At 39.3% G+C, this 25,936-nt stretch overlaps 1 protein-coding gene across 1 annotated transcript; it reads right to left on the bottom strand.

Annotated features, from left to right (window-relative positions):
• znf395b (zinc finger protein 395b) lies at nucleotides 1-25,926 on the bottom strand. The gene is made up of 7 exons (XM_061746691.1): nucleotides 25,774-25,926; nucleotides 18,735-18,934; nucleotides 16,535-16,635; nucleotides 12,085-12,376; nucleotides 4,259-4,372; nucleotides 4,047-4,153; nucleotides 1-715 (listed from the first exon to the last, which is right to left on the bottom strand). Exons 1-7 carry the CDS (start codon nucleotides 25,859-25,861, stop codon nucleotides 604-606), a joined length of 1,014 nt encoding a protein of 337 aa, XP_061602675.1. The 5' UTR covers nucleotides 25,862-25,926; the 3' UTR covers nucleotides 1-603.
• Between the last annotated feature and the right edge of the window lie 10 nt (nucleotides 25,927-25,936).

Below are 25,936 nucleotides of genomic sequence, written 5' to 3'. Positions count from 1 at the left end.
GATTTTTCTACTTATTTCAATTGAAAATTTACTTGAAACAGGTGAAAATGGTCAAATAAGTTATTTTTCTGGCGATGACTCTTGTTTTAAGTGTAATGAGACTAAAAATGAGACATTTTAACTAGAAATAAGACAAATATTCCTGCTAAGATTTTGAGTTTTTGCAGTGAGCGAGACTGCATTTGAAAAAGTTCCAATTTTCTTGACCACACAGATTAGCTACATAGCAGACTTCTGTGATGAATATTTGCTGGACGTGTTGATTGATACTCTAGTTAAGTTCTGTGACTCGTAACCTTGCCATACCTTAGCTTCCACTGAATTGACGCCACTGGTAAAAGGGGCGGGGCCTATGGGTAAAGGGGCGGGGCTTGGGCAGGGCACGTCACATGGTCAAAGGCAGTCAACAGCACCGTCGCATACTTCATTTTGCAGGATCAACTTACAAAGATGCACAAAAGTCCGTTTCATCCTTTCGGGAGGAAACGTGACGAATCGAAGAAACAAACAAAAGAAGAAACCAACACAATAAAGAAGTTGTTTTCTGGACCGCGTCCAGCTTTATATTCTCTTTGTTTAGTAAAGTCTGTGTTCACGCTCGTGCTAGTCCGGGAAGCGCTGGCAGGCTTTCTTCCAGCGGCAGGCCGTGCACCACTGGTCCTTCCGCTCCACGCCGTAAACCTTGCGGCACTTCTTGGCCTCGCCGCGCCCCTTCCTGGAAAAGAGAGAGATAAAATCATCTATCCATCCATCCATCCTCCATTCATCCATCCATCCATCCATCCATCCTCCATTCATCCATCCATCCATCCATCCATCCATCGTCACGAACCGGGCTGCACGGCCATGACAAAGAGGGAGACGCAACACAAGGAAAGCCAATCAAAAATGGTTTTTATTAAATACCAAATAATAAACCTAAAAGAAGAACCTTAATTAAATATGGCGTGTGTAGTCAGTAGATCAGTGGTGTAAGTGAATGCATGCGGGAAACAATGTGGGTGTATGTGTGTAAGGTGTAAAACTAAAGCAAACCCAAACCACAAACAAAATGCTGCATCAGGGATGAGAGAGAGAGGAGAAGTGAGCAGCCAGAGCTTTAAAGGCTCATTGAACACAGGTGCTGCCACTTCTCTGATGACCCTCAGCCCCTCCTGCAAGGGACTAGACCAGCCACAAGGCAAAGAGGGTCGTCACACCCCCCCCCCCCCCCCCCCCCCATAAGACGAGGGTCCCAGGACCTCCAGCCCCAAACAACAACACCTGCCTATAAGAAGAGAAAAAAAAACCATAAACCACATGCAGGCAATATTAAAACTGGAGCCCGCTACAATGCATCTGCTACCACATTAACACGGCCTTTAATGTGTCGGATGTCCAGGTCGTAAGACTGGAGGAACAATGACCACCTAAGTAGCCAATCAACCCAAACAGTATGGGAGGGCACGTCACCAAACAGACATGATACCTCAAAATCATCGCTTCAAACGCCAAAGCCTGCGCTGTTGGCAAATGTCTAAAAAGGCTCTTCAAGTTCTTGAGGGTCTCTGAATTTCTCAGCCGACCAGACAATAAACCCTCATCAGGCTCAAACACAGCCTCACCTCCACACATCAGAAAACTCACCCACTGTGTCAGCAATCAAAACAGGACTCTCCCCCATTGACTCCTGCTGGACAGCACTGGATGGACTAGCAGAGTGAGCATAGTAGGGTTTCAGCAGATTCACATGGAACAGTTTTTCAGGGGACAAAACAAACAAGTCCGGCACACAAACGTCCGGGACACACAACCAACATCCGGGACACCCAAGTCCAGACACGGTCCTGTTGCAAACTGGACCATGATGGCAGTTGCGCGTTCAAAAACAAAGGGAAAAGGTTAACCCAAAAGTAATGAAACAAAAGGAGTTGGAGATCCCAGCCAAAAAGAACAAAAGAAGGGTCAGCACAGGGCCAGCCACGCAATGGGCCGTCGGACCACGCACTTTCCCCACTAAATACGAAAAACCAAGGTAAACCTATAACCAAACAAAACCGATAACAGGACTACCGGCAATCTCCAACTCAAACTAAAATAAGAAAACTCTTCCCATGTTACAAGGATGCGCACAAGAAACACCTGCCCTTTCAATCAGCACTCTGAACGCAGGACAAACCTCCAACTGAACAACAGCCAAACTAAAGAACAAAATTAACTTTCCTATTCAAACTGCATCTCCCAAACACAGGGTACACTGGACAGTGGACATCACCATAGCTGATGCCATGCACTCAAACAAATCCCCAAATCAATTAGGGCACCAAACAGCCTGAAACAAATCAAACCTTGGACGAGCCCCCACTTGTCACGAACCGGGCTGCACGGCCATGACAAAGAGGGAGACGCAACACAAGGAAAGCCAATCAAAAATGTTTTTTATTAAATACCAAATAATAAACCTAAAAGAAGAACCTTAATTAAAGGAGCCGTCTGTAAGAAATGGCCAAAACTGGTACTGCAGTCACTTTCAAAATATTGTTGAGCGGCGTGTACCTCCCCCTCCTCCCCCCGACCAGAGGTTGCCAGGTAGGCTGCAGAATGCAGCAGGAACGTAGGCTGCCATGGCTGCGATAATTAGAGCCGAGCTGGCAACCCGGATGCCGAAACAATACTGACTTGGTGATTGGGAGATAGGTGGAGGGTGGAGCTTCAGAAACAATACTGACTTGGTGATTGGGAGATAGGTGGAGGGTGGAGTTTCAGAAACAATACTGACTTGGTGATTGGGAGATAGGTGGAGGGTGGAGCTTCAGAAACAATACTGACTTGGTGATTGGGAGATAGGTGGAGGGTGGAGCTTCAGAAACAATACTGACTTGGTGATTGGGAGATAGGTGGAGGGTGGAGCTTCAGAAACAATACTGACTTGGTGATTGGGAGATAGGTGGAGGGTGGAGTTTCAGAAACAATACTGACTTGGTGATTGGGAGATAGGTGGAGGGTGGAGTTTCAGAAACAATACTGACTTGGTGATTGGGAGATAGGTGGAGGGTGGAGCTTCAGAAACAATACTGACTTGGTGATTGGGAGATAGGTGGAGGGTGGAGCTTCAGAAACAATACTGACTTGGTGATTGGGAGATAGGTGGAGGGTGGAGCTTCAGAAACAATACTGACTTGGTGATTGGGAGATAGGTGGAGGGTGGAGCTTCAGAAACAATACTGACTTGGTGATTGGGAGATAGGTGGAGGGTGGAGCTTCAGGCCAAAACAAAAAATGACAACATAAACATCAGTTGAGGGCTGCAACTCCTCTTTTTAAACTGGAATATCCTGGCTTGAGTGCTGTTGTCAGTGACATAAGTATTTGAAATGAACATGATTTTTAAATGTCTGTTGACATACCGGGGTAATTTTATGATTCGTTTTATTATTGCTCTTACATACAGCTCCTTTAAGTATGGCGTGTGTAGTCAGTAGATCAGTGGTGTAAGTGAATGCATACGGGAAACAATGTGGGTGTATGTGTGCAGGGGTAGGCAATTCCGGTCCTCGAGGGCCGGTGTCCTGCATGTTTTAGATGTTTCCCTGCTTTAACACACCTGATTCTAATTAATCATCGTCATCAGCTTGTCATCCAGGGCTGCACAATTCTGTTAATGACACAGGTACTTTTATCACGGTGTGCTGAAGCAGGGTAACATCTAAGACATGCAGGACACCGGCCCTCGAGGACCGGAATTGCCTACCCCTGGTGTAAGGTGTAAAACTAAAGCAAAACCAAACCACAAACAAAATGCTGCATCAGGGATGAGAGAGAGAGGAGAAGTGAGCAGCCAGAACTTTTTAAAGGCTCATTGAGCACAGGTGCTGCCACTTCTCTGATGACCCTCAGCCCCTCCCACTGCTACCTGCAAGGGAGAAGACCAGCCACAAGGCAGGAAGGCAAAGAGGGTTGTCACACCGTCCATCCATCCATCCATCCATCCATCCATCCATCCATCCATCCATCCATCCATCCATCCATCCATCCATCCATCCATCCATCCATCCATCCATCCATACCTGAAGGAGCAGTGGCTGCGTGAGGGTGAAGCGCTGACCGGCTGCAGCCGGTTCTGCTGGAGCCATTGTTCCCCGACGCTGACGGAGCGGCAGCGAGGTTTCACCATCTGCAGAGACGACCGTGTTAACGATGAAAGAGGAGAGGAGTGGGGAGAGGGGGGGCTGACGGTGCCGGGACGACCTCCACCAGGTCAGAGACCTGAGACACCCACCTGAGTGTTGCTGTGGCCGGAGATGGAGGCGACGGAGGCGACGGAGGCGACGGGGGTCCAGCTCTGGCTGCAGGGGCTTCTGGGAGCCACCGACACCTGGACAGGGTTGCAGGCCTGGAGGAGACGGAGACACCACACATGTTCACCATCACAGAGGACCATCCACCCTGAAGGACGCGGTGTAGCCGGCTTCATCCCGCCATCGCTGCGGCAGAGACGAGGACGCCACCGAGGACGTTTCAGGGGTTATATATTAGGGCTGGGGATCGATTCAAATGTCAAGAATCGATTCGATTCCGATTCTTAAGATTCAGAATCGATTATCAAGATTTGATTTGATTCGATTCGATTCCAATATTGATTTGGGTTAGTGTTATTAAAACTGTTTTTTGAGCTGTTGCATGAATTATATGACTGTAGTTCTGCAAAATATTACTACTAGTATTATATTGAGATTAAACAGCAAGTATTGTCAGCTAATGATGCTGTAAGGACCAATCAGCTCCCAGAATGCTGATAGAACTGCTTTCAGAAACATCATGTGGGTCAGAATTACCAAACAGATCCAGGGAGGAAACAGAGACGGATTAAATCGGTTTTATTTTTTCCCACATTCCGTTTTTATTTGTTCCATTTTCGGTCTATTTTGGTTTTTAACTTTTGAGCATTTGGTTTTTAGCATTTTTTGCAAATGTAACCCCAAGACAGTTTATAAAGTAATGAAATATAGACAATTTATGCAATTATAACCTAACACTTTAATGTTTTCATACCTTTAAACATATTTAAAGGCAAAAACATGGCACCAGTTATTCTCGTGTCCAACAAAACATTCCTTTTTTGGGGATAAACCAAAAAATAACCAAAAGTTGTAATGTAATGATGAAAAAAAAAAAAAACATAAAATAAATAAATAAAAGAAAAAAAGAAAAAAAATACCCCCCCCCCCAAAAAAAAAATCGATCTTTAGACATATGAATCGATTTTTCTGAATTAATATGAGAATCGATTTAGAATTGGGAAATCGATTTTTTCAACACAGGCCTATTATATACAAACAAGAGCCGGCGGTGTGACGACCCGGGAAACCGTGATGAAGCCGAATCTGCCCCCCTCCCCGCTTATATGAAGTAGAGCCAGAAATATGGAGGGAAATATAACGTACAAAGGAGGCTGATGATCATTTCAGAGGCTCCTCGCCGCCACCTTTCACCTGCTTCCACGACCTCAAAAGTTGCAAAAATAAAACTGGTTGTTCTTCTTATCGGCTAAAGAGGCGACTTGTTGCAGAAATAATCTCCGCTCGGTCGGTTCCTCCGACCGGCGGCTGCAAACAACTCAAATGCCACACAGTTACTAGAGCAGGGATATTCAACTGGCGGCCCGCGGGCCACTAGCGGCCCGCCAGGAGCTTTTATGTGGCCCCTGGTCATCTTTTAAAAAAAGGGGGGAAAGTAGTTAGTGTTGTCCCGATCGATCGGCCGCCTGATCGGCGGCGGCCGGCGTCACTTCCGGTCGGCGGCCGACGGTGGCTTACAAAGTAAGCGAAACTAACATGGTTTACATATCGCATTTTGTTAATTAATAAAAGTTTAAGATGCTTGGTAGCCTTTTCAGTTGGTTAATGATTCATTGAGTGTTTGTACATGTTAATCTCTGTTGGAGATGTGTTTTACTACTTCAGATTTTTTGCCAGTTTTGCACAGTGATAATGTTTGTCACATTATTTGTTATTAACCTCCGTTTATAGAGGACTTGTTTACATCATTAGACTTCTAGGATTGGCCTGACATTTTTTTTCATTTGAATCTTTAAATGAGGACTTTGCATTTCAGATGAACTTCTAAGCCTCCTATAATTTCATGCGATTGTTTTGTTTTGCTGATATAATGCACAGATGTGTCATAAATAAAGGAGCTTATGGTTAATATTTTGGTTCCTTATTTATAACATCAAACTGGCTACGATGGACTGAAATGCTTGTGCTCAATGCTTGATATAATATTAAAATAAGGAAATCTTGGTGGAAAGTGGTGCTTTGTCATTAAAGTAGGTCAATATCAACGTCATTAAGTTTGCACAATGCATGGTTTCAAAATGAACTTGCATTCAAAATAATATTTCTTTATCTGAATATTATATTTAACATTCACAATTACTAAATCTGGAGACAATTAATACATAATTAATATGTAAACTAGACAGATATATCCTCCTGCTCATCTTTGTGCACAAATCTATTATATATACATAAATCTTCGTCTTTGAGTGCAAAATATATTTTGAAAACCCCCAAATTTTCCGTGTTTCAGTGTGGCCCTCTCCATACTGTGTTTTGGCAGATGTGGCCCCCGGCCTAATCTAGTTGAATATCCCTGTACTACAGAGGTATGTAGTAACGAGTTACTTTTACTCCGTTACATTTACTTGAGTAAGTTTTGGGAAAAGTTGTACTTTTAGGAGTAGTTTTGAATCACTATACTTTTTACTTTTACTTGAGTAGATTTGTGAAGGAGAAACTGTTACTCTTACTCCGCTACATTAGGCTACGTTGAGCTGTTACTTTTCTTTTATCCCTTTTATCCACGTACGCGTCAATCTCATGACATCACTGGGTGATTCTTTGGGAAAAATGTTTGTTTTTGCATGTTTTGTCACATTTACACAGACTCAAACACACACAGAGTTTATATTAGTTCATGGGCTTGTTCTAGTTCTGGTTAAAAAAGAAAAGTACAAAGGCTTGAAATTTTGTGCTACTTGTGCTTAATTTATTTTTTTATTCTGTTATTTTATTTTTTATTATTTATTACAGTACTTGAATTTACAGCTATTTTTTATTTTTTATTAATTTTAACTTATTGTATTATTTTATTAATTTAATTTACCTGAAGATGATTATTTTGTACTTTTGTCTCTTTGAATGGTTGTGTTAAAAAAATAAATCAGACGTTACTCAACAGTTACTCAGTACTTGAGTAGTTTTTACTTTTACTTGAGTCATATTATTCTGAAGTAACAGTACTTTTACTTGAGTACAATTTTTGGCTCCTCTACCCAGCTCTGCTGTACTAGAGGCTCCTTGTGGGGCCGCCCAGGCTGCCCCTACTTCCCCCCACCAGTCCCAGACAGACGCAGACAGGACAGAAGATAAATAAGTAAATATCTAAAATGTCAACAGATAACGAGCCGTGCAGGGTTGACCCCGGGCGGTGACGGGGGGGAGTGGGTGTCTCGATTAGGCCACGCCAGTCTACCGCCACGGGCAGCCCTGACCCACGATTCAACCCGAGACCAGCGTAAAAGTGTGTCCTCTGACGTCCTCACATGTCGGGGACTCGTGAACCGCCAAAAAAGAGACGACTCCAGAAAAGTGTCTCGTCCTCGCCGGCGCTCAGTACTCGAGTTGTAAAAAGAATTCAGGGGGGATGGTGGATTTTATCATATGGGGCCAGATAATTTGTGCTGATTACAAATAATATAATATATTACAAATAATAGCAGTGACCAAAACACCTGCAGAAATACTGCAGGAATGACATAGCAGCAGTTAAATGCAGCCTTCTGTAAGCTTTAAAGATCCACTGGGCTTACATCAAATACATCAAAACACAACAATAAAAAACTGTTTTCTGAACTTATCAATATGACTCTGTCCTTCACAGGATAACTAAAATGGATCACTGCAAAAACTCAAAATCTTAACAAGAATATTTGTCTTATTTCTAGTTAAAATGTCTCATTTTAGTAAAAAAAAATCTCATTACACTTAAAACAAGAGTCATCACTGGAAAAAACAACAATTTTCACCTGTTTCAAGTAGATTTTCACTTGAAATAAGTAGGAAAATCTGCCGGTGGAACAAGATTTTTTTGCTTGTAATAAGAAGATAAATCTACGCAAGAGTATTAGGGCCATGCAAGAGAAAAAACATTTGAGAGGGGAAGATTTTTTTTTATTGTGCACTTCGAGAAAAAAGTCGAAATGTCCAGATTAATGTTGAAATACAGTTTCTAGAAAAAAGTCGAAATTTCGCCTTTTTTCTCAAAATTTCAACTTTATTCACGAAATTTTGACTTTTTTCGCAACATTTCAACTTTTTTCTCGACATTTCGACTTTTTTTCTCGACAATTCGATTTTTTTCTCGAAGTGCATAATGAAAAAAAAAATCTTCCTCCTCTCCAATATTATTTTTATTTTTCTCCTGCCTGGCCCTAATACGCTTCCGTATATATATATTATATATATACAATATTTCAAGTGAAAATTTACTTGAAACAGGTGAAAATTGTTAAATAAGTAATTTTTCTGGTGATGACTCTAAATGTTGAAATAGCAGTAAAACCACATTCATTGATGAAATGACATAAGGGATGGAAAGGAGGGATGGCAGTTTTACAGGGGGGATGATTTTGACTGTTTTTATTTCAGGGGGGATGCCGTCCCCCCTCATCCCCCCTCAACTCCAGTACTGCCGGCGCTCGACGCCACCGAGAACTCGGGTGGCGTTTTGTTAGTTTGTTTTGAGGCCGGTCAGAGTCGTGTCTGACGCCGACAGCGTGCTCCCTCTCTCTCCCTGTCACTGAGCATCCGTGTCCAGGCCGGCGGTTCGGGGCGAACGCGGGTCACCAGTGAAATGTGCTGCTTCGTGACGCGTAAACGACCGGAGCTCATTGGCTCCGTGCTTGTCTGCTCGGGGCCGCCGAACGACGAGGACCTCGGAAAAACCGCCGCCACGTAACGCCAGACTCAGCTGACGTCTGGACGGATATTCCTGCACTCAGACTCAATAATTCAAGGTGGCTGTCGTCCCCGCTTTCCCTCAAAACAGCCTGGGAGAATTCACATTCTAGGAAGTTCATTTCTGTGTCTAATTATAGAGAAGTGTGTCATCCAGAGCCACTTCCTCCAGCTCCGGGTCACCGGGGTCAGAAGAAGTGCACGCTGGCACAAGCCCTGCCGCAACATTTTAAAGGAAAGCTTGCAAAGAAGAGGAGGACTAAAAGGTTTTGCGTTTTTCGGTGCTCAGTGCACATTTCATCAAGTTTTCACAGACGTTCCAAAGCTACCGGCAGTAAAGTTCTGTTATCGTTAGTGATGCACCGAAATGAAAATTTATGGCCGAAACCGAAACCGAAAATAATAATAAACACTTGGCCGAATACCGAACAATACCGAACATGGTTCTTCAGCAGTTTTTCATTTATTTTTCCAATTTTTTCACCATTGCATAAATCAAATACATTTGATTTAGGCATGCTTTTCAAAGAAAAAAATCTTTTACAAAATTACAAGGTAGAAAATATTTATTGAACATAAAAAAATGAAAATTTTTTAATTTCCCAGCATTATGTTGTTTTGGTTCCACCTCCTGGTGAATTTTAGGTAAAATTCTTATGGGGTTAGTTTTTGGTTGGCCAATGATTTATGTAGTGCGCAACGTTACGGGACGGAGCGGCCAGTCTATTTCCTTATTTTACAATGCCGTTATTAATTGTTCGGTTTTTTTCCCCACTTATTCCACCGAACACCGAAAGTGTCGAGATTAATGTTGAAGCACAATTTTGACTTTATTCTTGACATTGTATTTCAACATTATTCTTGACATTTCGACTTTTTTTCTCGACATTTCGACTTTTTTCTCGAAGTGCACAATAAAAAAAAATCTTCCCCTCTCAAATATCTTTTCTCCTGCATGGCCCTAATACTCTTCTGTACATTCATAATAATAAGAAAAATAACTATTTAGAAATTAAATACAAAATTGGAAGTCTTTTTTATTTCAGTAAATTATTAATATTTGATGTTGCAGCCATTATACATGTTTGATCATTAATAGTTTGTTGTTTATTTAGTTGTTTTCACATATTGAACTCTAGGTGGTGTATGGGTGCAAGAGGTGATTTAGGTGCGCTCACAGGTGCAGGTGTAACTGATTGCAGGTGATTGAGACCGGGATGAGCTCACAGTTTGTGACCGTGTAGCCATGCACACTTTCCTGGATCATGTTTATACTGGAATAAACAGAATGTGTATTTGAGTTCACGCGTCAAAACTTCTATGTCTCGGTAAAGCAATCCCTGAAGGACTTTTGAGTAGCAATCGTCATAACACTTGATTTACTACAATTATTATTATCTTTTGTTATTTCATTTGTCAGGTATTAAAGGGTTAACTTTAACTATGGGGAGCTTTTGTGTGTATCATCCGGTGTTGTGGAAAAACCCATCAAATACACTTTAATACTATCTTTCCAACCAGGTGAATAACTGGACTGGTTCGTTGACGACGATATTTAGTCATAATCAGTGGTGGTTGGTGATAAAAAATTTTAGGGGGCGCACTGGCGGGTGGGGATTACAACACAACTATAAACTCTACTTGAACATAACTTTTTTTGTTATTTTTTATTACATATCACTACATATACTACATATACATGTAGCATATTTTACATAAACATATTTTAAATTTAAAGTAACAAAATAAAATATTTGAACCATTTTATATTTTTATATTTATATTTTATATGTTATTATATAGAGATATTGACAGATATTGTCTGAAAAATGGTTCAAATATGTTATTTTGTTATTTTAAAATTTGTTTTGTTGATGAGAAAATATGTTTCTCTATTTTTCTTATTTTTGTGAGGGGGGATATATATTGTTTTTCGGCACTACCTTGTTCTCTATAGCTGATATAACATGAATTACTCCTATGTGGGATCAATAAAGTTCTTATTTTTGCCATCTCAGAAAATTAAATATAGGACTGTCTCAGAAAATTAGAATATTGTGATAAAGTCCTTTATTTTCTGTAAATGCAAAAATGTCATACATTCTGAATTCATTACAAATCAATTGAAATATTGCAAGGCTTTTATTATTTTAATATTGCTGATCATGGTTTACAGCTTAAGAAAACTCAAATATCCTATCTCAAAAAATTTGAATATTCTGGGAATCTTAATCTTAAACTGTAAGTCATAATCAGCAATATTAAAATAATAAAAGGCTTGCAATATTTCAGTTGATTTGTAATGAATCCAGAATGTATGACATTTTTTTAAATTGCATTACAGAAAATAAAGGACTTCATCACAATATTCTAATTTTCTGAGACAGTCCTGTATATTATATTTGGTGCCAACTGTTTCCCAAGTATATTAGTGCACGTGTGAATGAATAAATGAGACGTAAAACATAACATTCTTTGTAGAAAGGCGCTTTATGAAAATAAGTCGATTTACCCATTTAGTATTAGGGCCAGGCAAGAGAAAAACATTTTGAGAGTGGAAGATTTTTTTTTATTGTGCACTTCGAGAAAAAAGACGAAATGTCGAGAAAAAAGTTGAAATGTCGAGATTAATGTTGAAATACAATTTCGAGAAAAAAGTCGCAATTTCGTGAATAAAGTCGAAATGTCGACTTTTTTGTCGAAATTGTACTTCAACATTAATCTCGACTTTTCAACTTTTTTCTCGACATTTCGTCTTTTTTCTTAAAATTTCGACTTTTTTCTCAACATTTCGTCTTTTTTCTCAACATTTCGACTTTTTTCTGGACATTTCGTCTTTTTTCTCAACATTTCGACTCTTTCCTCGACATTTCGACTTTTTTCTCGAAATTCTACTTCAACATTAATCTAGACTTTTCAACTTTTTTCTGGACATTTCGACTTTTTTCTCGAAGTGCATAATGAAAAAAAAATCTTTCTCCTCTAAAATATTATTTTTATTTTTCTCCTACCTGGCCCTAATACTCTTCCGTAAGAATCCCTGCTCTAAAGGGTCCAGACGTGACGGGTGTCCGGCTGCACCCACCTGATAAAGATGCTCCGAGTGGATCTGCCAGAAGCTGCTGGGGGCCGACTGGCTGAGCGGGCTGGGCCTGCCGGGGCCGGGGCCGGGCCCGGAGCTGGAGTTGGACCGGGGCCTGTGGGCCGCGGGGATCTGGAGCCCCGGGCCCAGCGGGGAGGAGGCCCAGCCCACGAGGGCCGGGGGGGCCTGGCCCAGAGCCTGCTGGGCGGGGGCCGGCACCGGGCCGGCCTCCACGGCCTCACAGCAGAGCCTGGTGTAGTAGAAGTCCTCCTCCCTCTGGGTCTGGTCCGACCCGCTGCTGAAGAAACACAGGGGAGAAGACGGTGACTCGTGTGTCTGGAGTAACCAAGATGTTGAAAGAGCCGTATTGGACCAAAAACACAAAACAAATACAGGACTGTCTCTTTTTTGTCACTTTGTTTTTATTAGATTTTCAGTTTTTTTTTTACAACTGCACATTTTTACCAGATCACAAAAATTATCTGTATATTCACCGTGCAACAAACAAACAAAATAAAAAAATAAAAAGTAGACAAAACAAACATAAACTTGTGGACATTAATAATCTATCCAATAAAGAGAAAAGAGGAAAAAAAACAAAAAAAAGAGGCCTGCATCCTTATGCTTTCTGTAAATAAAATGTCCACTTTTGCCATCTCTTCTCAAATAGCCCTTCCCTCAAACTCAGGATATGGGTCAGTCTTTCCATAGTCGATATTTCTTTAATAATATCCAGCCACTGTTTAAAAGTAGGCGATTCAGGTTTATACCAAGCTCTAGTGATGGTTTTCCTAGCAGCTGTAAGGAGTGTCTTAACCAACCAGTGATCCTCTGCCTGCACTACCGTTGCAATATGACACAAATATAAAACAGTACATGTTAATGGAATCTCATATCCAAGTACTTGTGTCAAAACTGAATGTACATCATTCCAGAAAAATCTCAATTTTTCACAATTCCAAAAAATATGTGCATGCAGGACTGTCTCAGAAAATTTGAATATTGTGTCCTTTATTTTCTGTAATGCAAAAATGTCATACATTCTGGATTCATTACAAATCAACTGAAATATTGCAAGCCTATTATTATTTTAATATTGTTGATCATGGCTTACAGCTTAAGAAAACTCAAATATCCTATCTCAAAAAATTAGAATTTTCTGGGAATCTTAATCTTAAACGCTAAACCATAATCAGCAATATTAAAATAATAAAAGGCTTGCAATATTTCAGTTGATTTGTAATGAATCCAGAATATATGACATTTTTGTTTTTTTAATTGCATTACAGAAAATAAAGAACTTTATCACAATATTCTAATTTTCTGAGACAGTCATGTATGTCTGGAGCTGCAAAAAATGAAAAGTCTTGTATGTATAAGCCTTAGAATGAAGGCAAATGGCGAAAGGGGAAATGTCAAGAAAAAAGTCGAAATGTCGAGAAAAAAGTCAAAACTTCGAGAAAAACATTTGAAATGTCGAGATTAATTTTGAAGTACAATCTCAAGAAAAAAGTCGAAATGTCGAGAAAAAAGTCGAAATGTCAAGATTAATGTTGAAGTACAATCTTGAGAAAAAAGTCGAAAATGTTGAGAAAAAAGTCGAAATGTTGAGAAAAAAGTCGAAATGTAGAGAAAAAAGTCAAAATTTCGAGAAAAAACGTCAAAATGTTGGCCGGGAATTTCACCCCTCTTTCCCGCCGTCCCCTCGTATTAGTATTTTCCCTTAAATTTTATAATATAATAATTTAAAAAAAGCATTATTGTGTCTCTCTGAGAACAAACTCGGAACAACAGATCAGAGATGGATGGATGTAACTAGAGAGAAGACATTTCTGCCAAAAAAGCGAAGACTTTGTGTAAATATCTCTAAAAATGGGAAACCGAATTTACTTTCCTAAAGAGGAGCAGGACGGGGAAAGTTACCCGTTCTGAAAGATTTGAAACTGTGATTTTGGTGTCTCTCACGGGGGATGGAGCGATGTCCGTCAGAGTGGAAATGAAAAATTAAAAGAAAATGATTCACTTCCTAGACCAGGGGTCGGCACCCCGCGGCTCTAGAGCCGCATGCGGCTCTTTAGCGCCGCCCTAGTGGCTCCTGGAGCTTTTTCAAAAATGGTTGACCTTTTTTTTCCTTTTTTTCTTCTTTTTTTCATTTTTTTTTCTCTTTTTTCCTTTTTTTCTCCTTTTTTCTAATTTTTTTCTCTTTTTCTTCTTTTTTTTCTTTTTTCTTCCCTTTTCCTTTCTTTTTTAATTTCGACATTTCGACTTTTTTCTCGACATTTCGACTTTTTTCACGAAATTTTTACTATTTCCTCGACATTTTGACTTTTTTCTCGATATTTTCGACTTTTTTCTCGAAATTGTACTTCAACATTAATCTCGACATTTCGACTTTTTTCTCGACATTTCAACTTTTTTCTCGAAGTGCATAATGAAAAAAAAATCTTCCCCCAGTTATAACTAATATAGAAACATGCAGCATGTGTTGTCTTCATTCTAAGGCTTATACAAGACTTTTCATTTTTTGCGGCTCCAGACATATTTGTTTTTTGTGTTTTTGGTCCAATACGGCTCTTTCAACATTTCTGGTTGCCGACCCCTGTTCTAGACCATCAATGTGTATATAGACTTAAAAATATCTAAAATAAATAAGTGTGCTTTAATTCCCCTTTATGTTATTATTATAGGATTTACATACTGTACATAGCAGCATTTCAGTGTCAACAAAGGTCAGATTATCAGATTCTGAGCACATCATTGTACTTTATAAGTGGTTGACAGGTAGTTTAGAGTTTTGAAATGTCTTGAAATGTAATCCTGGACCTCGGTTGGGCTGATTTTTGAATCCAAAACTTGACAGGTTTGCGCTTGCCATTGGCTGAAGCCTCAGCAGTCGGACGGGGGGGGGGAGTTTAAAACACCAGAGAGAGGTTTTTGGAAACGGGCGTTAAAAAAGTACAGAACCGCTTTTGTTCAGACGGATCGCTGGAGCAGAAGAACAAAACCTGCTTGTTTACTGAACACTGAAAATGTGTTTTAAAGACAACTAAGCAGGTTTTTGGTTGAAAAGTGTAACGCTGCCATTTTTTGGGGGTAAATTGGTGCAAATGACCATATTTACCCTTAAAATGTCATGACAGACGAGCCAAACAGTCCAGTTTCTCTCCTAACGTCTCTCTCAATGATTGGACGTTGCTTCCATGAGTGATTCATAGTTCATATTGGACCAAAAACACAAAAAACAAATATGTCTGGAGCCGCAAAAAATGAAAAGTCTTGTATAAGCCTTAGAATGAAGACAACACATGCTGCATGTGTCTATATTAGTTATAACTGGGTACTCTGAAGCTGCTAATGAGTATTAGGGCCAGGCAGGAGAAAAATAAACATAATATTTTAGAGGAAGATTTTTTTTTTCATTATGCACTTTGAGAAAAAAGTCAAAATTTCAAGAAAAAAGTCAAAATGTCGAGATTAATGTTGAAGTACAATCTTGAGAAAAAAGTCGAAATGTTGAGAAAAATGGCAAAATGTCGAGAAAAAAGTTTAAATGTTGAGAAAAAAGGCGAAGTTTACACTTTATTCTTGAAATTGCATTTCAACATTAATCTCGACATTTCGACTATTTTCTCGAAGTGCACAATAAAAAAAAAGTCTTCCCCTCTCAAATATTTTTTCTCCTGCATGGCCCTGATACTCTTCCGTACAAATCTTCGTTAACAGAAATGTTGAAATGTAATATTTATTGTACACATTTTTACAACATTCGTAAACATTTTTGAAAAAGCTCCAGGAGCCACTAGGGCGGCGCTAAAGTGGCTCTAGAGCCGCGGGTTGCCGACCCCCGATCTAAGAAAAAAGTTGAAATGTCGAGAAAAAAGTCGAAATGTCGAGAAAAAAGTTGAAATGTCGAGAAAAAAGTTGAAATGTCGAGAAAAAAGTCAAAATTTCGAGAAAAACATTTGAAATGTCGAGATTAATGTTGAAGTACAATCTCGAGAAAAAAGTCGAAATGTGGAGAAAAAAGTCGAAATGTCGAGAAAAAAGTCGAAATGTCAAGATTAATGTTGAAGTACAATCTTGAGAAAAAAGTCGAAATGTTGAGAAAAGTCAAAATTTCGAGAAAAAACGTCAAAATGTTGAGAAAGTCGAAATGTCGAGGAAATAGTCAAAATTTCATGAAAAAAGTCGAAATGTCGAGATTAAAAAAGGAAAAAGTAAGGAAAAAAGAAGAAAAAAAAGAGAAAAAAAGGAAAAAAAGAAAAAAAAAAAGGAAAAAAAAGGTAAAATATTTTTTAAAAAGCTCCAGGAGCCACTAGGGCGGCGCTAAAGAGCCCCATGCGGCTCTAGAGCTGCCGGTTGCCGACCCCCGATCTATAGTCTTCGTTAAAACAATGACCCCGGCTGTTTCTGCCACCAGAAAGACACAAAAACCTGGACCGGATCGGCTCACCCCAAGTGCAGGACGCGGATGTGCCTCTTGATTCCCACCGAAGACGTGAGGACTTTCCCGCAGCCGGGCCACAGACACTTGTACACACTTCTGAAGGAGGTCTGCAAGAGACGAACACACACATGAGGCAACGCTGGAGCGCTGCCGCCACGCTCCCCCCAGGTTCAAGGCCCAGTCCCAATCCCCCCCCCTACCCCTACTTTTCAGCACTACCCCTAAATTTTGCACGTTGTGTAGCGGTGAGCGAGGGTTTTCAGATGCTGACTTCGCGACTGAGGGCCTGAGAAAATTTCCCAGAATGCTTTACGTCATCATTTGCAGACTGAATCAAAAAAAAAATATGGCGGACATTTCTTATTTTTTAGTGAATAAAATTAATATTTCGAGTTAGTTTCTGCATATAAATGCATTTTGATTACATTTCTAGCCAGAAATAGGCCTGTGTTGAAAAAATCGATTTTCCGATTCTAAATCGATTCTCATATTAATTCCTAAAAATCGATTCTTATGTCTAAAGATCGATTTTTTTTTTTGATTTTATTTTTTTTTCCTCATCATTTTCGCAAGGTGAACTTTAATCCCATTAGTCGGACACACAGTTTGTCATGACACTTCTGAAAAATGCCAGGTGCTTCATGGCAATATGTGTAGGTGGTGACAGAATAAATTAGATAAGCTAAAATGATTTGTTTCTTTTCTGCACTTTCTTTTTTGCACTTTAAATGGATATTGAAAGGCCTGTTTGAGTTATTTATTTCTTAGTTATTTCACAATAATTATTGTGAAATTATTATTTCACTAGTTATTTTACAGTCATATAATTCAGGCAACAGCTCAAAAAACATTTTAAATAACACTAAGCCAAATCAATATCGAATCGGATCGAATCGAATCATGATAATCGATTCTGAATATTAAGAATCGGAATCGAATCGATTCTTGACATTTTAATCGATACCCAGCCCTAGCCAGAAATATATATTTTACTTTCATAATATTCACTCAGTGAATGTAGATAATCACTCACTTTATTGCGAAGATCACGCCAGAATAAAGGCTGATTTATGGCTGTGCGTTACACCAACGCACAGCCTACGGCGTAGGTTACACAGCGACACGCTGCGTACGCCGTACCCTACGCTGTAGACTCTGCGTCGTTTTAACGCGGAACCATAAATCAGCTCCCGAGCCGGCGGCTCTTCTCATCCCGAAAACGTTGGAGCAAATTTCTTAACTTGCGTTATTTGGATAAACTGAGCCCAGGTTGGGGATCTTAACGGTTACTTTTACGCCTGAAAAAATATTAAAACTTAATAAAGTGGCATATTAACAGCGCTACAGCTGAAATTAAAACAGCTTTTAGCTCTCTGCTTCCTGATATGGTGTGACGTTTGTGCAAACGTAACTACGCTTACGTACCCGAACTTAAACCACGCAGTGACGTAACAAGTGGTGTCCCAATCCCTAGGGAACATTACAAGGGCCCTAAAGTTTGTGGCTTCATTTTTAGGGCTAGTTAGGGCTGGGCGATATATCGAGATTTTAATATATATCGATATATTTTCAAACGCGATATGGTACGAGACAATATCGTTTATCGATTAAAAAAATAAATAAATAAATAAAAAATTTTAAAAAATGTTATGATTTTGATATAGCTTATTTTGTGACAAATTGACTTGAATGTTTTATTTGAGATTTGCACAAATGTTTTGTTATTTGCACAACTGTCAACCTCAGTGCAAAAGTCTGCCTGTTACTGTCTACATTGTATTAATTGCACAGTGTATTTTAATTTAATTGTTATGCAGGAAAGGGATATTTGTTTTATTTTATTCAAGAAGCATTTTTATTCTATATATGCAGGCAGTTTATTTTTATTTCATTTGTTTTATACATTTTGATATTGTACAGACCTCTGTTAATAAAGGAACCTGTGTGACATTTGGCACGAGGCTTTGTATTAAAACTGACTGTTTTTTTAAGGGTTTGCCTCAGAAAAAAATGATGCTAACAGAGATGCTATGCTATAATGCTTTGGGGGAAACTCCAATTATGGCACAGAAAAAATATCTATATATATCGAGTATCGCCATTCAGCTAGAAAATATCGAGATATGACTTTTGGTCCATATCGCCCAGCCCTAGGGCTAGTGGTAGAAAGTAGCGGGTGTATTGGGATTGGCCCTTAATCCGGCACCTTTGGCTTCTTGGCGGTCAGCTCCCCCTCCGGCTCCGGCTCCATGTGCAGGCCCTCGTCCGGGCTGCTGTCCATCTCGGTGACGGACGGGGACGGGGCGGGGCTCACGTTGCCGTGGTCCCAGCTCCAGTAGCCGCTGCTGCCGCTGTCCGACAGCTCGCCGCCGCCGTTCTCCATGTCGACCGACGACGAGGTGCCGGCTGGGGGGAGAAGGAGGCACATTCAGTCGGAGCCCAGGACAGAATAACCTGCCTGTCCTGCACGGGTACCAGCAGTACTGGATTTGAGGGGGGATGAGGGGGGATGGCATCCCCCCCTGAAATAAAAATGGTCCAAATCATCCCCCCTGTAAAACTGCCATCCCCCCTTTCCATCCCTTATGTCATTTCATCAATGAATGTGGTTTTACTGCTATTTCAACATTTAGAGTCATCACCAGAAAAATAACACAAGAAAAATAACTTATTTGACAATTTCAAATTTTCACTTGAAATAAGTTGAAAAATCTGCCAGTGGGACAATATTTATCTTCTCATTACTAGCAAAAAAAATCTTGTTCCACTGGCAGATTTTTCTACTTATTTCAAGTGAAAATCTACTTGAAACAGGTGAAAATTGTTGTTTTTTTACAGTGATGAGTCTTGTTTTAAGTGTAATAAGATTTTTTTACTAAAATGAGACATTTTAACTAGAAATAAGACAAATATTCTTGTTAAGATTGTGAGTTTTTGCAGTGATCCATGTTACTTATCCTGTGAAGGACAGAGTCATATTGATAAGTTCAGAAAACTGTTTTTTATTGTTGTGTTTTGATGTATTTGATGTAAGCCCAGTGGATATTTAAAGCTTACAGAAGGCTGCATTTAACTGCTGCTATGTCATTCCTGCAGTATTTCTGCAGGTGTTTTGGTCACTGCTATTATTTGTAATATATTATATTATTTGTAATCAGCACAAATTATCTGTCCCCATATGATAAAATCCACTATCCCCCCTGATTTCTTTTTACAACTGGAGTACTGTGTACCAGAGATGAGATGTTTGGCCTCCACAATATCACACACATCTTAAAAACCACATTTGTTTCCTTTGAGAGAAACTAAAAGGCCGATATGGTTGAAGGATGACTCAGTTTGTGCCGAGCAACTGGCCTCGGTAAGAAAGAGGGATGAAACTACCGTATTTCACTCCTCTTTCTCGTCGTCCTCCCATATTAGTATTTTCCCATAAATTTCCCGTTTTATAATATAATATTTTTTAAAAAGCCTTCCTGTGCCTCTCCAAACTGAACTGCCACTTCCTGTAGCCTGGTTCTCTTGAGGTTAGTGTCGACAACGGGAACAAACTCGGGACAAATAATCAGAGATGTACAGTATGGATGAAACGAGAGAGAAGGTATTTCTGCCAAAAAAGTGAAGACTTTGTGTAAATATCTATAGAAATGGGAAACCATATTATGGATTTCTTAAAATTGGAAAAAGTAAAGTTTACAATTAGAGGTTCATTAGAAAGGTTCTTCTCGAGCTGGCAACCATTTATTACTTATTTTGAAAATGTAAGAGTACTTCCAAAGGACTGAGCTGATGTCTTTGTTTTTCGTTGTTTTTCTATCCCTAAGAATAGTAACAGCCTAATTACTAATACATTGGTTTATAACTCTGGGGGTGATATATGACAACATTCCGACTCAAGTGTTTACTAGTATAACTTGTGACTACTACTGGAATTGCTAATTATTGATCTAAGAAATAATTATTAATCTCTAGATAACCCATTTAGTTTTTGTTTTCATTTTATTTTCTTATTTAAGTTTACATTCATTGCACTACTACTACTTTTTTGTTATATCACTATATTACTTTGTATTTTTATTTATTTATTTTTTATTTTATTTTTATTATTATTATTTATTTTATTTTATTTATTTTTTGCTATTCCCAAGGGAAAATTAATGACGATAACTGTAGGGGGAGGGATGGGGAGAGGGAGGGGGAAAAAAAAAGGTATGTTCATCTGTTTTGCTCTGTCTGCCAATAAAAAACATATTAAAACAAAATAAAAATGGGAAACTGAATTTACTTTTCTGAAGAGGAGCAGGACGAAGAGTTCTGAAAGTTATTTCAGCTGAAACATGCGTCTGTGTCATCAGTCAGTGAAAACCAGAGAGACACATCAGTGAAAATGACAAATAATAATAAAAGCTAAATGTTTAACTTGAAGACAATCAATATATATATACTGTATATAAACTGAAAATATTTAAAATAGATAAATGTGCTTTAATTCCCTTATGTGTTTTCATTTAGGCTCTATTATAGGAATTACATACACAGGAATGTCCACAGCATTTCAGTGTCAACAAAGGTCGGCCTATCAGAATCTGAGCACATTATTGTAGTTTGTAAGTGGTTGACAGGTAGATATTTGAGATTACTTGTCTTAAATTATATCTTAAAATGTAAAACTAAACCTCGGTGGAGCTGGTGGGACAGCTGGTGGTGGAAAATGTCCCTTATTTCTAAATCCAAAACTTGACAGGTATGGTTTGGATCAGGGGTCGGCAACCCGCGGCTCTAGAGCCGCCCTAGTGGCTCCTGGAGCTTTTTCAAAAATGTTTGACCTTTTTTTTCCTTTTTTTCTTCTTTTTTTTCCTTTTTTTCTCTTTTTTTCCTTTTTTTCTCTTTTTCTTCTTTTTTCTTCCCTTTTCCTTTCCTTTTTAATTTCGACATTTCCACTTTTTTCAAGAAATTTTGACTTTCCTTGACATTTTCGACTTTTTTCTTAACATTTAGACTTTTTTCACAACATTTTTACTATTTCCTCGACATTTTGATTTTTTTCTCGACATTTTAACTTTTTTCTCGACATTTTGACTTTTTTCTAGAAATTGTACTTCAACATTAATCTCGACATTTCGACTTTTTTTTCTCGAAATTTCGACTTTTTTCTCGACATTTCAACTTTTTTCTCGAAGTGCATAATGAAAAAAAAAATCTTCCCCCAGTTTTAACTAATATAGAAACATGCAGCATGTGTTGTCTTCATTCTAAGGCTGATACAAGACTTTTCATTTTTTGCGGTTCCAGACATATTTGTTTTTTGTGTTTCTGGTCCAATATGGCTCTTTCAACATTTTGGGTTGCCGACCCCTGGTTTGGATGGACACAAATGTAGAAGAGTGTAACGTGGGCGCGAGTCAAGCGCTGTAAGATGCGACAAAATAGCAATTGTGAAGCTTTGTTCTTGAATAATATCACAAAGTTATGTACAAAAGGGGGAGAAAGGTCAGCTGGACGTTCACGAGAGGCTTTTACAGAGAGGAAACAGGTCGGTGGCTCTGAGATGTTTTTAGATTTCAGTGACCGAAGGTGACCAGTAAGATTAAATAAAATCAATACGAACTCCAATGAGGAGCCAGTACAGGAATGCAGGGCAGTGGTGATGTATTTGTACTTTCTAATGCCTCTAATTAGCGTCACCGCAGTGCTCTGAACCAGCTGGAGTCTGGAGAGTCTGACTGAGACCTGAGTGAAGGACGTTTACAGTAGAGGAGGTCGGACTACGTAAACGTGTGCACAACTTTTGGTTAGTCAGCATCTGACGAAAAAAAACTGCGTCAAAAACTGAAGTTAGAATCAAATATCATCTAATAAATTGCCAATATTAGAATCAAAGGTCCTGAAATGGTTCGGGAGAACCGAACAGAACGACCTCCAACTCATCAATGACTACGTTTACATGCAGTCAAAATTTGGGTTATTGCTAATATTCCGGTTACTGAAACATTCAGAATATTCCGTTTACATGGTAATTAATCATTCGGGATATCTGGATCAAACCAGCGACGCGCGGAGAACGTGATGACGCAATTACCGTCATTTCCGCTTCTTCTTCCTGTATCCAAATTCAAAACAAATGCTGCTTCGCGCAACTTTTCTCTCACCTTCTTGTAAATCTTCTATCCCGGTACTTTCTACCGTCTACAAATGCAGAAATGTTCATATCCTTCATTACATTTATGAAGTGATTAGTCTCCTCCTGGTCTTGTGTTTCTCCGTGTTTATAAGAACTTCCTGGACTCAAAAGACCAGGATTCCTTGTGAACAGAGCATGCGCAGAAAACAAATTCATGTTCCGTTTGATGGAATCAAATAAAGGATAAAGGCTGATTTATGGTTCCGCGTTACACCAAAACAGAGCCTATGGCGTAGGTTACCCAGCGACACGCGCCGTACGCCGTAACCTACGCCGTAGGCTCTGCATCGATTTAACGCGGAACCATAAATCAGCTCCCGAGCCGGCAGGCTGTCGTCATCCCGAAAACATCAGATCAAATGTCTTAACATGCGTTATTTGGATAAACTGAGCCAAGGTTGGGGATCTTAACGGTTACTTTTACGCCTGAAAAAATATTAAAACTTAATAAAGTGGCATATTAACAGCGCTACAGCTGAAATTAAAACTTGTTTTTAGCTCTGGGCTTCCTGATATGCTGTGACGTTTGTGCAAACGTAACTACAGTCGCTTACGTACCCGAACGTAAACCACGCAGTGACGTAGCAAGTGGTGTCCCAATCCCTAGGGAAGATTACAAGGGCCCTACGCCTTTGTGGCTTCATTTTTAGGGCTAGTGGTAGAAAGCAGAGGTGGGTAGTAACGAGTTACATTTACTCCGTTACATTTACTTGAGTAGGTTTTGGGAAATGTTGTACTTTTAGGAGTAGTTTTGAATCACTATACTTTTTACTTTTACTTGAGTAGATTTGTGAAGAAGAAACTGTACTCTTACTCCGCTACATTAGGCTACGTTGAGCTGTTACTTTTCTTTTATCCCTTTTATCCGCGTACGCGTCAATCTCATGACATCACTGGGTGATTCTTTGGGAAAAATTTTTGTTTTTGCATGTTTTGTCACATTTACACAGACTCAAACACACACAGAGTTTCTATGAGTTACAAAAGTACAAAGGCTTGACATACTTGTGCTTAATTTATTTTTTTATTCTGTTATTATTTTATTTATTTTATTATTTAGTAAAGTACTTGAATTTACTTACTAATTTTAATTTAAGCTTTTTTTATTTTTTATTAATTTTAATTTAATTTATTATTTTATTGATTTAATTTGCCTGAAGATGATTATTTTAAACTTTTGTCTGTTTGAATGGTTTTGTTAAAAAAATAAATCAGACGTTACTCAACAGTTACTCAGTACTTGAGTAGTTTTTTCCCCAAGTACTTTTTTACTTTTACTCAAGTAATTATTTGGATGACTACTTTTTACTTCTACTTGAGTCATATTATTCTGAAGGAACAGTACTTTTACTTGAGTACAATTTTTGGCTACTCTACCCAGCTCTGGTAGAAAGTAGGGGGTGTTTTGGGATTGGCCCTTAATCTGGATGCAGCAAAGCATCATGGGAGGAGGAGGAGACAACCTGTCTTTAGAGATGTGTCCACGGAGGAGCTACGTGGACCAAGTCCTGTTAGAGCAAATATGTTGTTGTTGCTGCAACTATTGCACCAATGCAAATGCAGCAACATAACTGACGTTTGCAGTGACTTAATGATGTAGCTCCTCTTCGCACCCGAGTTGTGGAAAAACAAACCGGTTCTCAGCTGGTTCCTAGTTAAACGAGTTGTGAACAGAACCAGCACTGGAACCGTGTTTGGTGGAAAAGGGGTATACAACCGGCCTGAGGAAGTTAAAGGAGCCATCTTATGCTTTTTTTGCATTTTCTAAATATAAATATATTAATGGACCCACAAGGAACTGGATCTGCCACAGACAGCCGAGTCTGCAAGTAAGAGTCTTATGTAAGATGAAGTGCAATTTTCTTATAACGTCATAGTCTCCAGGAAACGTGCGTTCATGAAGGGATCCAGCCAATGAGAGGACGCCTAAAACCACTTGATAAATCCGGCGCTAACGGAGCTCTCCCTGAGGCAGAATCTGCCTGTTTTCCAAACGAGTCTCTCCTCGCAGTCGGTTTTTGTTGATCTGAAATAATTACAGCCTCCTGGCGTCGCAGGCTGGGAGCAGAGATTACCTCAAGAGGCCTGTAAATTACCACCATGTGCCCACTTTCAAACACGTATCATTCATAGACAGTACTCGAGTTGGATTTTATCATATGGGGACAGATAATTTGTGCTGATTACAAATAATATAATATATTACAAATAATAGCACTGACCAAAACACCTGCAGAAATACTGCAGGAATGACATAGCAGCAGTTAAATGCAGCCTTCTGTAAGCTTTAAATATCCACTGGGCTTACATCAAATACATCAAAACACAACAATAAAAAACACTTTTCTGAACTTATCAATATGACTCCGTCCTTCACAGGATAAGTAAAATGGATCACTGCAAAAACTCACAATCTTAACAAGAATATTTGTCTTATTTCTAGTTAAAATGTCTCATTTTAGTAAAATAAATCTCATTACACTTAAAACAAGACTCATCACTGGAAAAAAACAACAATTTTCACCTGTTTCAAGTAGATTTTCACTTGAAATAAGTAGAAAAATCTGCCAGTGGAACAAGATGTTTTTGCTTGTAATAAGAAGATAAATCTTGTCCCACTGGCAGATTTTTCTACTTATTTCAAGTGAAAATTTACTTGAAACAGGTGAACATTGTCAAATAAGTTATTTTTCTGGTGTTATTTTTCTGGTGATGACTCTAAATGTTGAAATAGCAGTAAAACCACATTCATTGATGAAATGACATAAGGGATGGAAAGGGGGGATGGCAGTTTTACAGGGGGGATGATTTGGACCGTTTTTATTTCAGGGGGGGATGCCATCCTCCCTCATCCTCCCTCATCTCCAGTACTGTTCATAGAGGACATGAAGAGGGTAAAGAAGACTTTCTGTCGTTTAAATGCACATGTTTTGGCTTAAATGAATACTATTTAACATGAGATGAATTAAATCTGCAAGAAACACGGTTTGGTTCTCAGCAGGTCAAGATGGTATGAATCTTGACTGGTGCGAAGGAAGCTATATTTGAGATAAGTGAGTCAGACCTGGTCCGGGCTCCGTCTGCGGGGGGCTCTGCACCACGGGACTGCAGGACAGGCTGGTCAGGACCATGGCGGCCATGATCTCGTCCATTTCCACTGACTCCGGGCTCCGGAAGCTGGAGACGGCAGGAAGAAAAGAAAAGTCCTCAGGACTCGTTTCAGACCG

This window comes from Cololabis saira, chromosome 18, assembly GCF_033807715.1.
Source record: "Cololabis saira isolate AMF1-May2022 chromosome 18, fColSai1.1, whole genome shotgun sequence".
In the NCBI taxonomy this organism is placed as follows: Eukaryota; Metazoa; Chordata; class Actinopteri; order Beloniformes; family Belonidae; genus Cololabis; species Cololabis saira.
Note: the sequence above shows the minus strand (reverse complement) of the source record. Positions and strands in the feature narration are given on the sequence as shown.

Bases quoted from the DNA above. Each gene is read 5' to 3' on its own strand.
- znf395b (XM_061746691.1), bottom strand. From the start codon at position 25,861: ATGGACGAGATCATGGCCGCCATGGTCCTGACCAGCCTGTCCTGCAGT. The intron at 18,935-25,773 runs GTCTGACTCACT...TTCTCCCCCCAG, and splicing joins GCAGACGGAGCCCGGACCAG to CCGGCACCTCGTCGTCGGTC. The intron at 12,377-16,534 runs GTGAGCCGATCC...TTTCTTCAGCAG, and splicing joins ATCCGCGTCCTGCACTTGGG to CGGGTCGGACCAGACCCAGA.